This window comes from Leishmania martiniquensis, chromosome 29 (assembly GCF_017916325.1).
Source record: "Leishmania martiniquensis isolate LSCM1 chromosome 29, whole genome shotgun sequence".
Taxonomy (NCBI): Eukaryota; Euglenozoa; class Kinetoplastea; order Trypanosomatida; family Trypanosomatidae; genus Leishmania; species Leishmania martiniquensis.
In genome coordinates this window covers 668,334-687,139 of record NC_090164.1, presented here as the reverse complement: position 1 = coordinate 687,139, position 18,806 = coordinate 668,334, and the positions used below count along the sequence as shown (strand labels likewise).

Sequence of the window (18,806 nt, the reverse complement as noted above, 5' to 3'; positions counted from 1 at the left end):
TGGATTGAGCGCTGCCGCTTTTTTTTTCTGCTGCGGAAGCCCCTTGCCACACTCGCATGCAGCTGAGCCGCGCGTCGTGACGTACATATGGCAGCGCTGCGGGTGTCGCACGACTTTTTGCGCGCGGTGTCATGTGCATGCGTACGCACGGCCTCCTCCCCCCCTCCTCCTCTGACTGGTTCCTCTATGCACGAAACCCCCCCTCTCTCTCTTCTTGCGCTAATATCTCTTTCGACATGTGGCGACCACCACCACCCTCTTATCGGCTTCATATACTCCACGCTGCGCCGCCGCGCCCTTGGAAGAAAGGGTGGTGACACAAGCATGGTCGGTCGACGCGCCGGTGGCGGTGGTCGTGGTGGCGCAGTCTCCGCCGCTAAACGCTCTGCTGCCCGAGGCGGCAAAATCAGTCGCCGAGCCAACGCTACTGCGGCGGCTGCATCCGAGCCCGCGAGCGAGTCACTCTCTGCGCTAGTACAAAGAGGACGCCATCATCGCTGCGGCACCGTCTCTGCGGCTAGCGCTACGTCTTCAGGAGGAGCTGTCGAGGATGATGTGACGCTTGTTTACCGTAGGCCACGCACGCGGCACGCAAAGCAGTCAATCAGCACCGATGGGCGGGAGCAAGCGGCGTCCTTAGTCGACTGTAATGGGGGAGGGGTGAAAACGCTTGCGGCTGACTCCACTGCCGCGGTGAGCTCACCTGAGAAGGAGGTTCTTGCGTTCTGGCAGCGTGCATGCGGTGATGACAACCGCACCCGCGCTCTTTCCAACTGTGGCGTGGCAGACGTGGTGGTACCGTCTGCGAACAGCTCTGGTGCGTCTTCGCTGTCTCAGGAGCAGATCTTTCGCTGCAGTGAGGATCGAATGGAAACGGCTTGGCGTGCTCTGCTCAACTTGAAGGATCTTCTTTACACCCCTGCCCACACACGTGCGGCGGTCGGCGCGCCATGCGCCGGCTACCCGTGTTGGGTGCGACCGGAGCAGTACGCGGTAGTGGTGGCGCTTGCACGAGTTTGCGAGGCGGCCTTGCCGATGCAGCTCCCCACGATGATGCGCCTTTCTTCGTGTCCGGCCACCGTTTGCCAGCAGAGTGGCATGTGCGCAGGCGGAAGCAGGAACGCCCTTAGCGATAGAACACCTTTGTTGTGGACCCTCCCGGTTGCAGCCGCTGGCGCCGCAGCCACAGGTGCATCCGCCGGCCTCTCTGGAGCGGCCATCGCGACAGTACAGGGCATCCATGAGTCCACAATTAACCTGGTTCCATCGCCAGTGCTCCTTGCCGATGTGCAAAGGCGCCTTAGGTGGCTCCGGCGACTGCATCAGCTGCAAGTGGCGTATGACAAGCTGATCCCAGCATTCCGCGCCGCATCGTCCGTCACAGAGCTGCGGAAAGCCTTCTTTGTGCACGATGCGACAGTGTGCCAGACACTAGGGCGCATGTACCAAGCTTGGAGAGACGCGCGCTACCGCGCAACGTTTGCGGCGGATAGCTTGGAGTGCAGGCATCGCCTGCTCCAAAGCAGCGCCGAGGTGGATGCGGCGCTCTCTTGCTTCCTCGGCAACCCGCTCATCTTGGACACGCTGCTCCCATTCGTCGGCATCACAGCCCGTTATCAGCAGGAGGAGGCGCTCCTCCGGTGCATTGTCGCGGCGCTGCAGGACATGACAGCTGTGGAGACGGCATCGTGGGGCCCTATGGCGTCCATGGCGTCGTGGCGGTGCACCGACGGCCTTTATGTAGTGCACCATGCCTCTCGGGTGCACGTACTGCGGCGCCTCCTGAACGAGGCGCAGTTCTACGGACTGCCTCTCTTTCTGCGGTCTATTCGGGCGATGGCGGGCAGCCACGTCGGCAGCGGCTTCGTGTTGGCAACAAGGGAGGGAGAGTGGCAGCGCGCCACTGTACTCGAACGAGTGCAGAGTCTCTACGCAGATCAGTTCTTCCTCACACCTGACTGCCTTGACCCGGATCTGTTCTCTCAGCCGGACTCGATGCAGGCACAGCTGGTGCAAGAGGAGCTCGTCATGCTTCAGTGCGCACACTGCGCCTTCGGCCTTGTGGTCGGGGAGGTGGACGAGGTGCTAACCCTCGCGCACCAGCACATGCGGCACATGAGCAGCACGTGGCAACAACGAGCAAAGCAAGAGGAAGAGGAGTCGCCACCGGCGCCGCAGTCGGAGGTGAAGGCGGAGCCGCTAGATGACGGGGATCGAGCCGACGCGGATGGGGCGGCGATCGAGGCCAGCGTCGAGTTTTCTGGCGACCGCAGCGGTGCGAAGGCCGCTGGACCCGGACCTGCCCCTCCTCGCCCTCGTGCCTCCGTGGACCCGCTGCGTCGCTACGTCCTCCGCACAGTGGACGCCGCGCGGCGACATCAGCGGCACAAAACGCCATCTTCGGCTCTTTCCACAGCCTCGTCCTTACCTTTCAGCCATGTGCAGTGGATCGAACACGGAAGCGCTAATCGTTGGTCGCCGAACGCACACTACTACGGCCTTTCGTATATGGTGGTGCTAGAGACGGAAGAGGAGTGGGCGAAAGAAGACGGCGGCAGGGTTGCAGCGGAAGGCCTGCTTCCGGAGACAGCCATAGCGGTGGATGCGCCGTCCAACACGGCTGCGCTCCCTGAGGCGCCGGCGTACTGCGTAAACGCATTGCTGGAGCTATGGCGCACTTAGGTGAGGAAGCGCGTCGCCTCAGACAGAGGGGGAGAGAGAAGGTACTCAGTTATGTCTACGAGCGCGCGTCACTGTTTCTTCCGAGGCTTTAAGGCAGAACACGCAGACATGCCACCGCGTTTTCCTTCGACTGGCCCTCTCCGCCCAATTCACGTTCTCTGCGTAGCAGAGCCACGATGGGTGTGTATGGGGGGGTGGAGGGGGGAGCACAGAAGTGCCCTCTCTCCATTCGTTATACCTCTACACGCATAGATGCGCAAACACCACTCAGATGCGTGCAGCGAGTGTAAAGAAAACAAAAAGAGCGCCAAATGGAAGGAAGTCAGCATGCCAAAGGTGGTCCGCTTCTTCGGGAGCAGAAGAATGCCCCGAGTGCTCTTCACTGCGCCACGCGGCTTTCATGTACGGCTCGTCATCGACATCGCTGCTGCTTTGCGGAGTTGCTCGCTTCGGGCTCCGGCGTCCTTTCACATCTCAGCCTCCCTCTTTCCTTTTTTTCGTTTCGGCGGAAAGGAGTGCCGTGGCACGCTTGCCACTCGCTATCTGCACCTGTGCACGTCACACACCAGCGCATCAAGCTCTTGCCGGCCCTAGGCGCCTCTTTTGTCGCTTTCAGTGAGGCAGAGCGGCTGCGTGGGCGGAGCTGTTTGCCTGTGCGAACAATGCATCTCACACAGTAGTCGCCGAAAGTCGCGTGCGCGTGAATTCTCTCTGCGCAGCAAACATTCTTTTCACGTTTCCCCCTCCTCTCCCTTCATCTTCCTCTACCCTCTCGCCTGTTCCTCGAGCGCCCCCCCCGCTAACACGGTCGCGGACTCGAGCAGACGCACACAGCGAAGGAACAACGACGAACGGGGGCGCTCTGTCGTAGTCATGCTGTGCACAGCCCGGTTGCTAGGCGGGTACATGATGTACCACCGCAAATCGATGAGTACGATGCGGTATAGCAAGTGGAAGGGTGCACGTGGTGGGATCAGCCACTTCTACAATCGTACGGCCATGGTGGAGGAGGTGCCCCAGCATGTGCCGGTCTCCATCGTTGACCGCCGCATGATGGCGTATGTTCACCGCTCCCGTCTGCGTCACTTTCAGCTTTTCCGATCGTATCAGCAGAAATCAAACACGACGGAGTGCAAACTGCGAGAAGGTGAATTCCTTCGTCGCCGCTGGCACAGAAAGCTGCAGAAGTCCTTCATTGCCTTTATGCAGTTCAAGACCATGAAGGTCCTGGAGGAGCAGGCAAAGCTGGTCTCGCAGTATGGGCAAGCGTCCGTGAACGCCGCCCTTGGTGATCCGCAAGCCGTGGCAGGCGATGCGGCGCTGGAGCGCAAGTACGCGGCACTTCATCGCCGAGTGAACACGCTGCCCAAAATTCAGCTCGTGCCAAAGCATGTAGCCACGATGAAGCAGATTCACAACGACCGCTTCAACTACCGCTGGCGTGTCAACTAGTCTCTCGTTCCTTTTTCTGTGCGATGCCGAGCTGTTTGGCGGGGCCGCAGACACACACCTCAGCCATGTGGCGTGCATGCTTTGCTGCTGACCTCTTGAACGGTGTGCCGGCTGCATGATGTTGCACTGCATAGCCGCTACTGCCATCATGTGCTGGTACCCCGACGACGTCATCGTTGCACGCTGCGCTCATTCCGCTTCCTCCTTGCTGGCGCGACGACAGGTGTGCTTATAGCGAAGGGTGGGGCAGATTGTATTAGACCCTGTCCCCTGGCCGGCCGCGGTGAAACCAAATCTGGCTGCTCCCCAAGCATGCGTTTTTTTTTTGAATTGCTCGTCGCCTCTTGGCCATTCGCCCTCGCTTTTGACGAGGTGCAGCACCCCAGCGCGTACTATCTCGCAGGGGCTCAGCTCTCCCATCTCTCTCCCTCCCTCTGGGAGGAGGAGGCCATGCCGCCCTTCTATCCCCGTCAAGCACCCAATCACTTCTGATGTTGCCAGGCTCCAGCCCCCACGGCATCGGGAGGCCAGAGCTATTGACGGCTGCGCATGTCGGCGGTCGGGCCCTGGATGTGGTTGCGCCGGCGCCACCCGCGACAGTGAAGGCGCCTGTGCCATGCATACAGTAGGTATGGGGTCTGTGTGGCTCGAGCCTCCCTCACACAGCCCTCGGGTTTTCCACTGGCAATGGGGAGCCTGAGCCACCCCAAAGGGGGTCCACCGCGTGGCGATCAGCGCCGTGGGGGCCGACTGTGAGGCGTGCTGCGTAGCGGGCGGTGGATGGGGTATGGGGCCAGGACTCGTTCATTGGTGACGGAGTCGACGGGCGTTGCTGTAGCGCGTGTCTGCCCGCTCCCTTGCACCGCCACCATCACGCGCGATGGGGTCTGCGGGACAGGCCGTGTTTATGTGTGTGCGCGCGCTTGTAGGCAGGCGAGCTGATCCAAAGAGAGAGGGAACGCTGAGCAAACAGGAAAAAGGGGAAAATAGCCGTAGTGGAGGCCTGAGGCGGCCGGTGGCACTGCGCATCAGGCGGGGGGGATATCGTCTCATGCGCCATCCTGGTCATTGGCGCGCAAAGAAACATATGAGGTGTTGGACGGTGCAAAGTGTTGCAGAGAACCCTTTGATGCGGACAGAGAGGCTGCCTTCTGTCTCGACTCTGAGAACGCGCTACATCGCCCTTTGGGCGAGAGGGAATTCGTGCGCCTCAGGTGGGGGAGGCGGAGCGGGTGATGGCAAAAAAAAGCACCGCCCGTGCTGGCGCGCGCGCTCTCCATTTCCTGCTTTTCTTTTGCGGGTACCCCTTTCTCCACGCCCCCCTACCCACCTCCTCCCTCCCTGTCCCTTGGCCCTCGAGACGCTTTCGGGGGTACGTGCACCTTATCTCGCTCTTCGTTCCCTTCACAACTCTTCTCTTTCCCAAGCGACCCTTTACATTTTAGTCGCTGTACATTAAAAAAAAGAGAAAGCAGCGCTGGGGCAGGTGAGTCGGTAAAGAGGGAGTGAGAGAACAGAAAAATCGTCCTCCTCCGTGACAAGTCGGTCAGACTGTTGTTGCGGGTGGGGTAGGGTCAGTTCCTCGCCTCTTCAGTCTTTTTTTTACGCCTACGCCCAACCACACCTTCCGTATCACAAAGAAAAGGGAGGAGGAAATCAAGTCAAGCAGTGTATCGCAAGTCACGGACGTGGATGGGCGCCACCGCCGCTTACCTCTCTGTGTACGTGTGGTCTATCCTTATTTTCGATCGCGTCGCTGCCAAGGACACTTTTTCCCCTCCTCTTCGCAAGCCGCTCCGCCCTCACTCAACCCCCATCCCGCCCAATGGCGAACAAGTGCGATGCCGGACCGCTTCCACTACGCCTCGTTCTTCAACCTCAGGAAGTGGTTGCAGCAGGGCGTGTGAAAAACGTGCTGCAGGTGCCATCGCCCATCTACACCGCCACCTTCGTGGATGCACATCACGCACTCATAGGAGCCGGCGGGGGCGGCCGGCGATTTGGCATGCCGAACATTGCTCTGCTGCTGCGCGTGCGGTCACTGGTTACTGCGTCGACGGCAGACCCTACCACCAACCCAGCTGTGACGTCTAGAGCGCCAGCAGCAGACGCACCGTCCGTGTGGGGCTTCACGGCGGCGCTGGATCTCGGCCCCGACGACATTCCGTGGTGCACGTCCTCTTTTCTTCCATTCGAGGCACGTGGGCACGACGGGAAAGCACGCCGCAGCGTCTCCACAGAGCCGGCAGCGCTGGAGTGGACTCCTGCGCAGCGGCGCGTCCTCGACGGCCTCGTCGGGTTTGTCGCGCTGAGCAGCATCACGTCCTTCTCGCTTCTCGGCGTTTATAGTGGTCCCGAGCCGTCGACCGCCCAGGCCGCGGACGCCTCCGCATCCCCCGTCTCAAGTGTCCCTGCAGGCAGCAGCGCACACGCGGAGTCACGCCGCTACCTCCGCCAGCTGGCCCGCATCGAGGTGCCCAGCGATGGAAGGAACCCGGACAAGAAGCCCATCGCCCTCGTCCAAAACCTGGTCCTCGTCTCTCACGACGACAATGGGGTGCTCATGTTCGCCCTCACTGACCTTGTGCCAGAGAGCTTTGAGGATGAGGACGTCGACGCGTACACGACCCGGTACGCCGACCAGGTGGCGACCGGTGCTGCTGGCGCGGTTCTGCAGCGACGCGTTCCGCGCGTGCAAAGCAGTGCCGCCCCTGTAGCCTCATGGCAGTTTACCGCGCGTGTAAATGATCTGAGTGTTAATCGAGTGTGCATTGTGCAAGCCGATGCCGGCAGCGAAGCTTCGTCGCTGTCGTCAAAGCCTTGTAAGGCGCATCTGCAGGAGCACCTCGTTCTCGCCGCCTTACTGTTGGACAAGACGCTGGCACTGAGTACCGTTCGCCTGCGGCGTCGCTACACTGGCTCCCGTGGCGTCAAAACGTCCACCATTCGAGAAGAAAGCATTTCTGAAAACACCGACGCGGAGGCCAAGTTGGCGGCTGCGCCAGTCACCACTGTGAGCACCGCGCTGACGCTGACAGAAAGTTTGCTTCCGCTGCCGTTCAAGCTACTCCCCTCCTCTCTTCGTCTAGTGCGTCTCTTCGGCTGGGGCGACATCGACGCCGCCCAGCAGGCTGACATGCGGCGGCGCCTCACGTGGCAGTCTCTGCAAACAGGGGGTGCTGCGACGCACGGGCGACTGTGCAGCATCATGGTGGTGGCTTACAACTCTTCGACCAATGAGTCATACCTCATCGACGGCGCCGTGGAGCTCACCCCACTCGCCTCGTCTTTGTCATCCTTCCCTGTACCGAGTAGTGCCGGGGAGCTGAGTTTGAAGGTGCAGTGGGCGCAAAAGGACCCAGTCCCAGTACTGAGCGATGCCATTACGTCGCTGGCCGTGTGCACGGACGCACCCCCCGCAGAGTATGCCGCGCGCGCTTTAGCAAACCCTCTTGGCGCTACCATCCCCACTCACTGGATTGCGGGGACGGTTGAGGGCTGGATTGCATCTCTGCGTCTCAGCCACGGCTGCGGGCAGACGCAACGCTGGCGCGCGGATCAGATTCGTCCTTCACCAAACAAAGCTGTGGCGCGGCGGTACCCAGCACTACACAAGGATCCCATTTCGTGCGTGGCCGTCTCTTCCGAGAATGACGTGCTGAGTGCCGACATTGCGCAAACTGTGGCGCTGACAACACTGCCGTACGCCGTGCCGTGTGGCTGTGCCTCCACCGCGACAGCGCTATCGTCGAATTTGAGCGGCGATGCTGTTGCGCAGCCTCGCTCCACCTCTTCCTCCTCCCTGTTCCCTTCATCAGGGGCGGCGAATGGTTGGCTTCTGGGAATCCTTACAAGCGAGCTCGCCTGCGGTCCGCGGTCGCTGCGCGTCGGGTGTTTCCTGCTCGTGCCTCTCGTTCTGGTGTTGGCCGGCTGGATGGTTCGCATGTGACCATGGCGTGTGTGCTTTGCAGGCCGTACGATCCCGAATTCTGCCGCGCAGTGGGCGCAGTCATTTGTCTGTGCTGTCCTTGGTGATCGGCGTCTCCTTTGCCGTTGTATGTGTGCGTGTGTGTGCGCCAGTGCAGATCGCCGTTGTGCTCACGAGCATCATCGAGAAACCAACGACAATGAGAGAGAAACCAACGACAATGAGAGAGAAACAAAGGATGTGCTACACGCTTCACGTGGGACCAACGCGTTATCCTACGCCAGAAGCAGCGCCGGTCGGAGGAAGCGAAGGGAGAGGAGGAGGCGGGCAGGGGTTGCGCACAGATGAAACTGAGAGATGTATCTGCAGCCGTAGCGTATATTAGGCGCTGTGCCTGCACGCAGGCCCCGGACACCCATCCTGCCAGTTCCCCCTCCCCTCCGCCCGCCCTGCCATCCAGACCCACTGCACCTCCCGCAGTTACACATGGGTGGACATGATGAAATGTCTGTCATCCTTCGCCTCCTTCCCGTCCTTTTTCCGCTTTGCCTTGCGTTCACCTCCCCCCAACACACACACACACACACACCGTCTCTTCGCTCTTCCCTCCCCTCCTTTCCCTTCGCCCCCCTCTTTCTTTCGTTGTGTGTGTATTAGTATGCTTATCCTCACAGACCAGTACGCGGAAACGGAGGACGACGCCGCAGGAAACGTTACACGGGCAAGATCCTCCCCTCTTCCTTCTCTCTCTCCCTTGAGTCCCCACGCATACATCGCAGGCAACGATCACACGCCTCTTCTGCCACACCGACTCCCCCCCTCATTGCCACTTACCCCCTAAGCACACACGCCCAATCTTGCTTTGCGCTTCTTCTGTTTGCTTCTAGGCTTTCTCTCGCAACCTCCCCTCGCCCCCTCCCTCCGCTCCCCCCTTTTTATTATTTAGTTTGGCACCTTCCCCTTCTTTGTGGGTGGGCTTGGCTTCTTTTCCCTCTCTTCCTTTACGCCGCAAACACGTCTCTCTCGGCACCCAGAGGGAAAGCACTTAGTTGGCACCCCCACGAGCTGTTCTCCTCCCGCCGCGTTTGCTCGTTTCGAATATATATGCTTGCTTGCTCTCTTGCTCTATGCATGTCTGAGCGTGTACTCTTAACCCCTGCCCACCTTTCGCCCGCTTCATCTCCGCATTCTCAATAATACAAAAAAGCAGAACCAATACAGACGTCTCCTCCTCCTCCCCTCTTCAAATCTTCTTGGGCTCCCTGACACAGGAGCACCGCGAACTCAACAACAAAGAAAGATTCCAACGCTGCACGCACACACATACATATAGGCAAACATTGACGAAAAACCTCGCTGATTTTTCTTCATTGCGTTTTGTTTTTATTTCCACTCTGTGTCTGTGTGTGTGTGTGTGCGTCTGTGTGTTTCGCTTCCGTATTCACTTATTTCTCACGTACTTGGGTGCCTTGATTCGCTTCTTGTGGACACCCCCACGGCTTGCATCCACGCCCTCGCGTCGTCTGGTAGTCGGTGAATCTCCTCCTCCTCGTTTTCTTCTCTTCTGTGGTGCGCGTGTGCCTGAGTTCCGGCGCACGTGTGTGGCGGCTCCTTCTTTCTCTTCCGCAGAGCTCTTTCCCCCCCCGCCAATACAGCCGCACAAGCCATCAAGCGGGGCGGCGAAGCGCGAATAAAAATGATCACAGCAGAGAACTACCGCATCAATGAGATTTCGCGCTTCCTCATTCTGGTGGGGGGCCTCTGCGCCAGCGCCGGCATCTCTACCCTATACGGCTTCAACATTCTGAGCAACAAAATGGTCGAAATGTTCAACTTCAGCAGCTCTGACCTCACAACGATCACCACCGTGGGGGTTGTGGTTGGCTTTGCCACCTTTCCGTTCGGTATGCTGCTCGACTACGCTGGTCCCATACCAGTTCTTGCCTGTGCCACGCTCCTCACTACGATGGGTGCCACCCTCTATGGACTTGCATTCGAAAGGGTGATTCACGGCTCCGTCGTGCTGTTCTCCGTCTTCAGTGCCATCATGAACCTCGGCTGCTCCTGCTTCGATGCAGGCTCGCTCATGGCCGTGCTTGGCAGCTTTCCGCTGACGAAAGGCCCTGTCGTGGCCATCATGAAGACATTCACCGGTCTTGGCGCGTCCATCCTGGCCCTCATCAACTACAGCTTCTTCCGGGACGCGTACTCGCACTACATGTACTTCATGGCAGGGCTTATTCTCCTCATGGGCTCCGTGGCGATCACGTTCATCCGCTTCCCTCCCTACCACATCGTTGATCGAGAAAAATCCCGTGTGCCGGAGCAGATGCAGGTGCGCCGCCGCCTGACAGAGCGCGCCTACCTGACCCAGCACCCGCCGATGACTCGCTTTTACCTCGGATTTGGTATCATGATTACGCTCGTTACCTATCTTGCCGTTCAGTCATTCTCTGTGGCCTACGCGAACCCAAGCGACTCGGCACGCATGGGCAACACGATCGTGACGATCATCCTCATCTCAGCGTTTGGCATCATTGCAGCTCCGCTTCCGTTCCTGGGCGGCATGGACAAGGAGCCGAGCAAAGACCTCCCCGACTACCCGGAGGACGAGGTGAGGAGCGGGGAGCCCGAGGAAGAGGAGGGTGTCCTGAAGGCGACCGTTGGCGAGATGACGCAGGAGGAGACGGCACTGGCCGAGAGGCTTGTGCCGCAGAAGGTAGCCGAGGAAGTCAGGAGCGCCATTGACGACCAGACCTGCTCGAAGTCGACATCCCAGAGAATCGAAGCGCCCGATCACGACGCGGTGGTGCTGGAAGACGAGAACATCGATTTGATGCTTCTTTACGACAGGGACCCGCAGTACCAGTCCACCTTCTGGCAGAGCCTCAGGCGCCCCGACATCTGGCTGTGCTTCTGGAACTCGCTGGCGACGTGGGGGTGTGGCATCGTCATTACCTTCAACTCGGCGCAGATCTACCGCGCTTTGGCGAACGACATCTACGAAACCAAGACGAACACAATGTACTCGGCCATCATCAGCGTGGCGAGCGCGCTGGGCCGTCTGTCCATGGGGATTTTTGAGTTCATGCTTGCCCGCCGGCCGTCCGACAGCCGTCCCGTCATCACCATTGTGTATCCCGTGTCGTCCACCTGCATGGTGATTGGCCTCATTTTCCTCCTGGCCCTTCCGCTCGAATCGAAGGCCATTGTCATTGGCTTCTTCCTAAGCGCCTTTGGCAACGGCTTCAGCTGGGCCTGCACGGCGCTGACTGTGCACTCTGTCTTTGCCAAGGATATTGGGAAGCACTACAACTTCATGTACGTGGGTGCCTTCATTGCAGTCATCGCGTTGAACCGCTTTGGATACGGCGAGAACTACGATCGGCAGGCAAAGCTGAACCGCGCTGCCGACCTGGCTGCTGGCAGGACGCCCATCTACCCCCGCTGCGCTGGGAAGGAGTGCGTGACCAACAGTATGGTCATCCTTCTCTGTGTGAATGTGACGGCAATCATCGGGAGCACGTGGCTCCATCTGCGCTACCGCAGCTTCGTCGGCAAGCAGCGGATCGCGCGAGGCTCTGAACTCGATAGACGTCACCCCCTCTCATCGCGATGCGAGGAAGCAGCAGTGGATTGATGTGTGGCATTCCTGGTAAGGGGCCAAGGCACCTTGGGAGACGCAACGAAAGCTGCACTTCTCCCCCCTCCTCCTCCTTGTCGCTTCACCATTTGGCTTTGTGTTGTTGTGACGAATATGTTTCTCGGCGGCCCTCATTGCTCTCGTGTTTTCTGTCTTCCTTTCGTGTTGATGGGGCGGTGCCATCGTGTGCCTCTTCGCGATGTGCTGCCACTTCGGCGGTGACATGCTCTGCCCCTTTCCATGCGCGGGAGAGTCTGTACGAGGCTCCTCTTCGTGTTGCTTTGCTGAGTGATCGAGACCGAAAGGTGCGCGCACAAGTGTGGCGTGTCTACATGCGCTAGGAAGGGGAGGGGACAGAAGGGGAGAGCACGACGGCGTGCGGGCACGCGAAAGCAGTGGAAGAATAGGGGGGAGGGTGATGCACTGAGACTGCGCGGCCCTAGAGGAGGAGAGGATTCGCTTTATATATGCTGTTTTGGGCGCCGTACGTCACTACCTGATCTCCTTTCCTTGACCCTTACCCTGCCGGGTGCCTAGCCTCCTCCCCGCTTCTCCACAGACACACACGCACACGTGCCTTCCCTATGTGTAGAAAAAGCGCCGAAGATGGCAACACAGCATTTCAAGAGCGTCCCCCCCTCTCCCTCTCCCTCTCCCTCTCCCCCTTTTTTCTCTTTGTTCTTCCTCAACACGACGCCCTCCTGCGTCGATGCTGGTAGCTCTCCCCATCTCTTTCTGTGGTGTGCTCTCCATTTTCGGCACCTGTCCTCCGCCGCGTTCCCGTCTCCTTTTTTCCTGCTGCTGCTTTTCTTGTTTTTTGGCCGAGGACTGTGTGCCCACGTGCCTGCTCGCCGACGTGTTGGCGCGCATTCGCCTCGCCTGCGTCTCCGTCACGGATGGCGGATCTTCTCGATCCCCATGGGCGTGCACGAGCGCCCGAAACGGACGACGAAGATCGGGGCCTGGAGGCACGCCTTCGCACGTTCACAAACGTGGACAGACGAGCAGTGAACGCTGGCATCGCTCCCTCACTCTATTGCTAACGTTTACCTTTCTTTGCGCATCAGGGACTCGGTGTACATGGTACATTGGCGGGTGCTAAAGCGACGGAAAAGGAAGCCAACCGAAAAAAGGGGAGGGAATAGGCTGTCATGCCCATCCGACCTACGTGACGCTCTCTCTGGTGCTTTCCCTCCCGCTCTCTCGCTCACCTTCTCTGTCTCTCCGCCTGCGTGCTTTCGTCAAGGCACACCAATTGAGCCTTTCTCTATTCCCTTGGCCATATATATATATACATATATATGCATGTGCACGTGGGTGTCCACGTGTCCTCTCCACCTGCTGCCCCTCCTCCCCTTCATCGCCCTCATCTTGCTACCCAGCACGTTATCCCCACGGAAGGCTCGTCCTTTTACCCACAGCCAACACTGCATCTGCTCCTGCCTCCACACTTCCTGTCCATTCTTCCCTTTCTCTTTTTCGCCATCGCCGATGTTCTAATCCTCCGGCCGCGCCTTAGGGGCTCACAGCTCGCTATGCTTCGCTTTCACGGCGGAGCGAGTGGAAGCGAATCCCTGGCACTGCTAGTTGGCCTGCTGCGAGGACGATGTGCTCGGCCACGGTAGAAGAACGCGTGCTGTGGTGGTTCCAGACTCGCTCTCCCTCCCGATGGTGCTCAGTTGGTGCCCTCCAAAGGGGAAAAGGTGTACAGCGGCGCCTCGGATACGAAAGCTGGCGTCACTGTTCCGTTCCGTGCGGTCTCCTTTCAGCGTGTCTGTGGCGAGTGCCAATAGGAAGAGAGCGGCCCAGATGGAAAGCTTGGGGACTCGGCATGAACAGAGAAACTGGCGCCAACTGCACAGGTGACGCACTCGGCCGCTCCTCTCGAGCGCCAGGCTGGCATCCGTCGAAGCCGCGCAACACGGCGCGACACGCGGAGGCAACCGCCTCACACCAACATGCACGAATGCTGTGCTCACGCGAAGGCAGAGAGCGGGCGTCGTCCAGCTGGGCACAGGCGCCTGCACCGTACTCCAGGTCGCTGCAGTGATGGGGTATCATCAGCTGCAGCGCGGATGGCAGGTGACGCGTTTTGCCTGCAGCCCTACTGGCGTTGTGGTACCCCCCCACACACACACACATACACACCACCACCACCATCTGGGCCTGCTGCTATTGGCTATGAGGGGCGTCCATCCCGGCGCAGCGTCCGACGCTACCCCCCATCTCCGGTATTGATCTTGCACGCGGTAATGCGAGCACGCGCATCTGACCGGCACCGCACGCCCCCTCCCGCGTCGTGTGTGCCGCTGCCGCCCTGTCGCGACACATGCGGACAAGACACCCAGGCCACGTCACCGTCCCGAGGCAGGCGCCAAGAGCGGAGGATGCGAGCGCGACGCGCAGGGTGTATCCCATCGATTCGACTGCGCAGCTCTCTTCACACACAAAAACACCTTTGTGTACCTTCTGTGCTTCGTTCGCCTCACTTAGCGGCTTCTGAGGCCCTCTGTCAGGTAGTTCCCCCCCTCCCTTTCCCCCTCTTGATCACAGAGAAAGGGGGCGCCTATGCATATTTCGTATCTCCTCTCAGTCATCTCACCTCCTCCTTCTGCACACTCCCCCCTCCCCCTCCCCTCCACATACACACACACACATACGTGCATATAAGCACGTGCGCTTTTGGCGGCAATCTGATAAATCACCTAATGATTTTGGCTCTCTCTTCATCTCTCACGTTTTCCTCTTCCCACTCCCTGCCAGTGATCACATACCCCCAAATCCAAACACGCACAGAGACCGAAACACAGACACGCACTTTTGTTTGGCAACTCGAATTGTTTTTACTCTTCCGCTGTTGCCGTTTTCGTTTGTGCTCCCTCTCGTCATCCTCCTTTTCTCCCCTACCGCCTTCTTCCCCCCTCCCTCCGCACAGAGAGAGAGAGACATCACCAACTCTTTGTCGTTGTTAGTGTGACCGCCTCCAGAGTCTATTCACATATCCATATATCTATGCATATAAATAGATATACAGAGAGAGATACGTATACCCGCTCCGACACTTCTCGCTCCCTCTGTGTGACTCTCGCCCGAGCTCCGCCGAGTTTGTTCGTGCCGCACAGCTTTGACCTTTGCTTTCTACCCCATCCGTCAGCGAATCTTGTCCACACCCTACGCCTCCCCGTGACTCACGCGTCGAGCGAATGGTGTCCCCAGCCGACTACCGGATCAGCGAGATCCGGCGCTTCCTCATTCTGGTGGGGGGCGTGTGTGCCAGCACGTGCATGTCCACCTTTTACGGCTTCAACATCATCAGCAAAAACCTTGCGGACATGTTTGACCTGACCGGTGCGGACCTGACCACGATTACGACGATCGGTATTGTTATCGGCTTTATCACTTTCCCATTCGGTATGCTGCTCGACTACGCCGGCCCCATGTGGGTGTGCCTGTGTGCCTGCATACTCAACGCCCTCGGCGCGCTTCTCTACGCCCTTGCATTTAACGGCACCATCAAGGGTTCCGTTCCCACCCTCGCCGTCTTCTGCGCCATCATGAACCTCGGCTGCTCCTGCTTCGATGCAGGCTCGCTCATGGCCGTGCTTGGCAGCTTTCCGCTGACGAAAGGCCCCGTCGTGGCCATCATGAAGACATTCACCGGTCTTGGCGCGTCCATCCTGGCCCTCATCAACTACAGCTTCTTCCGGGACGCGTACTCGCACTACATGTACTTCATGGCAGGGCTTATTCTCCTCATGGGCTCCGTGGCGATCACGTTCATCCGCTTCCCTCCCTACCACATCGTTGATTGAGAAAAATCCCGTGTGCCGGAGCAGATGCAGGTGCGCCGCCGCCTGACAGAGCGCGCCTACCTGACCCAGCACCCGCCGATGACTCGCTTTTACCTCGGATTTGGTATCATGATTACGCTCGTTACCTATCTTGCCGTTCAGTCATTCTCTGTGGCCTACGCGAACCCAAGCGACTCGGCACGCATGGGCAACACGATCGTGACGATCATCCTCATCTCAGCGTTTGGCATCATTGCAGCTCCGCTTCCGTTCCTGGGCGGCATGGACAAGGAGCCGAGCAAAGACCTCCCCGACTACCCGGAGGACGAGGTGAGGAGCGGGGAGCCCGAGGAAGAGGAGGGTGTCCTGAAGGCGACCGTTGGCGAGATGACGCAGGAGGAGACGGCACTGGCCGAGAGGCTTGTGCCGCAGAAGGTAGCCGAGGAAGTCAGGAGCGCCATTGACGACCAGACCTGCTCGAAGTCGACATCCCAGAGAATCGAAGCGCCCGATCACGACGCGGTGGTGCTGGAAGACGAGAACATCGATTTGATGCTTCTTTACGACAGGGACCCGCAGTACCAGTCCACCTTCTGGCAGAGCCTCAGGCGCCCCGACATCTGGCTGTGCTTCTGGAACTCGCTGGCGACGTGGGGGTGTGGCATCGTCATTACCTTCAACTCGGCGCAGATCTACCGCGCTTTGGCGAACGACATCTACGAAACCAAGACGAACACAATGTACTCGGCCATCATCAGCGTGGCGAGCGCGCTGGGCCGTCTGTCCATGGGGATTTTTGAGTTCATGCTTGCCCGCCGGCCGTCCGACAGCCGTCCCGTCATCACCATTGTGTATCCCGTGTCGTCCACCTGCATGGTGATTGGCCTCATTTTCCTCCTGGCCCTTCCGCTCGAATCGAAGGCCATTGTCATTGGCTTCTTCCTAAGCGCCTTTGGCAACGGCTTCAGCTGGGCCTGCACGGCGCTGACTGTGCACTCTGTCTTTGCCAAGGATATTGGGAAGCACTACAACTTCATGTACGTGGGTGCCTTCATTGCAGTCATCGCGTTGAACCGCTTTGGATACGGCGAGAACTACGATCGGCAGGCAAAGCTGAACCGCGCTGCCGACCTGGCTGCTGGCAGGACGCCCATCTACCCCCGCTGCGCTGGGAAGGAGTGCGTGACCAACAGTATGGTCATCCTTCTCTGTGTGAATGTGACGGCAATCATCGGGAGCACGTGGCTCCATCTGCGCTACCGCAGCTTCGTCGGCAAGGAACGCAAAGCGCGCTGTGCGGCGCATGCGGAGGTGCCCAGCCAGCACGGTGAGCCGATCGCCGCCGGCGGCCTCTAGCATGGGACAGTCTTCTTCAAATCCTGGAAAAGAAGCGGACTCGCAGGCGCAGGGCGATTCCACATGGCCAACTTTTGTTGCACCCCTTTTTCGTTCAATACGTTTTTCTTGTGTAAGCAATCGCACTCGAGGATGCAGTGCGAGGGGGCGATGCTGCGCCTCCGCCTCCCCCTAATCGCCCTAGAAATGGCGGGATGGTGTCACGATGGCAGCTCACGGTCCATTATTCACTCTCTGTCTCTCCCTTTTTCTGTGCGGGGAAGGCCAAGCAGCTGATATGGATGTCAGGTGCCGAACTGCCTCTGCTGGTGGTATGGGGGGCAGGTGCGCACGGTGCGGCGAGGGCAGAGCGATATATCACTACGGACGTCGGTGGCCTGGTCCTGTGTGGCGTGGCTTCAGAGCTGCGTGCGACCGCAAAGGCGTTTGTATTGTTCGAATGATCAACGAAGCGTCAGGGTAACGCGTACGTATCCCGCAGGACTCGGGGCCCTGCCTTGTAGTGCGAGGAGTCTTAGCCCACCCAACCCCCCTCTCGTCCCCCTCCTCCTCTTCTCGCAAGCGACGTTTCCGCCCGCATCATTTCGTGCACTACGGCAATCGCTTTCGCACGAATGTGCGAAAGAATGGAATACAGGAGTGGGTGCCTCAGCAACGCACTTACATGTCCACCGACGCGCAGCGTAGCAGGTGGACACGAGCAAAAGTGGCGGCGCAGAAGCACTGTCGATGGCCCCTGCGTGTACAGGTGTGGATGGTGGGGCGGCCTCTTGTTTTGTGTGTGTGTGTGTGTTTTTCTTTCTCTCGTTTTATTTTTCTTTCACGTTTGTCCCCTCCCCTCCACCACTTTTTGCTGTGATCCCTTTTTCCCGTTTAGAGTCGTCTTTGCCCATCGATGCCACTCTCGCCCCTCTCTCGTGTTGTACATCGTTGCGGTCACTCCCCATTCGCTTTATTTCGTTTTCCCACCTGCCCGCTCCTCCGCTGTCTCGCAGTGTTACCACCGCATGGGAGAAGAGGGCGCCTCCCTCTCCACTCACGCTGTCGGGCCGTGCCTATGGCCCGTGGTTGGTTCTTGCTGCACCGTTCCTCGGTGCTGTGGACGCCTTGGCGCGCGCCTTCGTGCTCCTCTCTCAATACACCGTGATGCAGCGCACCAACAAGCGCATGCAAGAGGGAGGCACACACGCGTCTTGGTTCCCCACATGACGCTGTCACGCACAGACGGAGATGGGTGCTGGGCAGAGGGAGAACGCGCGAAAACGTCGAGTGTGCTGAGGAGAAGAGGGGTGAGCTGTTCAACAGAAAATGAATAAAAGTGAAGGCAAAGCGGCGAAGCTGTATTTGCTCTTTCTTTCATGACATGGTATATGTGCCTCGTTGGGTACGTGTGTGCTTTCTCGTGCTCGTTACTCGTGCCTTGCCGCCGCTTGGTGTGAGCAATAGTTCGACGGTCTATGTATCCAAAGCCTGTCTCGTTCATATATATATATATATTTATGTGTGTGTGTCTCATGGTGCTTCGCCGCAGCGACTGGCTCTCCCTCTTTTTCTCGCTCTATCCCTCTCTTTTTCTCTCTGGAGGGCGGGGGCACAGCTGCCTGCTACTTGTATGAATCGACTCTTAACGTCTCGGCCTCCCTCTCGTATTCCCGCTTCCCCTCCCCTCCCCCACGCAGCTACACTTTTACACGCAGAAGGTCATAGCATGAAGAGGGTGTACACACGCGGGGGAGGGGGGGGCGAATAAATGGGTCAGTGCACCAAGCGCTCCCTTTTCGATTCTATTTTCTATTCTTCAATGCCGGCACTTCGCCTACAGCATTTTCGCAATCTTAGGCCGGTGCCCAAGTGTATCTCCTTCGCATCATCTTCTTGTTCTCTTTTTCGGTTGCTGTTGTTGTTGAATCTGTCCTCCTCCTCTTCTCCCTCCCTCCCTCCCTCTCTCTCTGCA

At 59.0% G+C, this 18,806-nt stretch overlaps 3 protein-coding genes across 3 annotated transcripts; all 3 read left to right on the top strand.

Moving 5' to 3' along the window:
* Window positions 1-324: 324 nt before the first annotated feature.
* LSCM1_04449 (uncharacterized protein) lies at window positions 325-2,682 on the top strand (the record flags this gene model as incomplete). The annotated part of the gene is made up of 1 exon (XM_067321957.1): window positions 325-2,682. The coding sequence occupies one exon, from the start codon at window positions 325-327 to the stop codon at window positions 2,680-2,682; it is 2,358 nt and encodes a 785-aa protein (XP_067177052.1).
* An 873-nt stretch (window positions 2,683-3,555) lies between these two features.
* Window positions 3,556-4,134, top strand: LSCM1_04448 (uncharacterized protein; the record flags this gene model as incomplete). The annotated part of the gene is made up of 1 exon (XM_067321956.1): window positions 3,556-4,134. One exon carries the CDS (start codon window positions 3,556-3,558, stop codon window positions 4,132-4,134), a length of 579 nt encoding a protein of 192 aa, XP_067177051.1.
* Window positions 4,135-5,959: 1,825 nt separating this feature from the next.
* On the top strand, window positions 5,960-8,083 carry LSCM1_04447 (uncharacterized protein; the record flags this gene model as incomplete). The annotated part of the gene is made up of 1 exon (XM_067321955.1): window positions 5,960-8,083. One exon carries the CDS (start codon window positions 5,960-5,962, stop codon window positions 8,081-8,083), a length of 2,124 nt encoding a protein of 707 aa, XP_067177050.1.
* Between the last annotated feature and the right edge of the window lie 10,723 nt (window positions 8,084-18,806).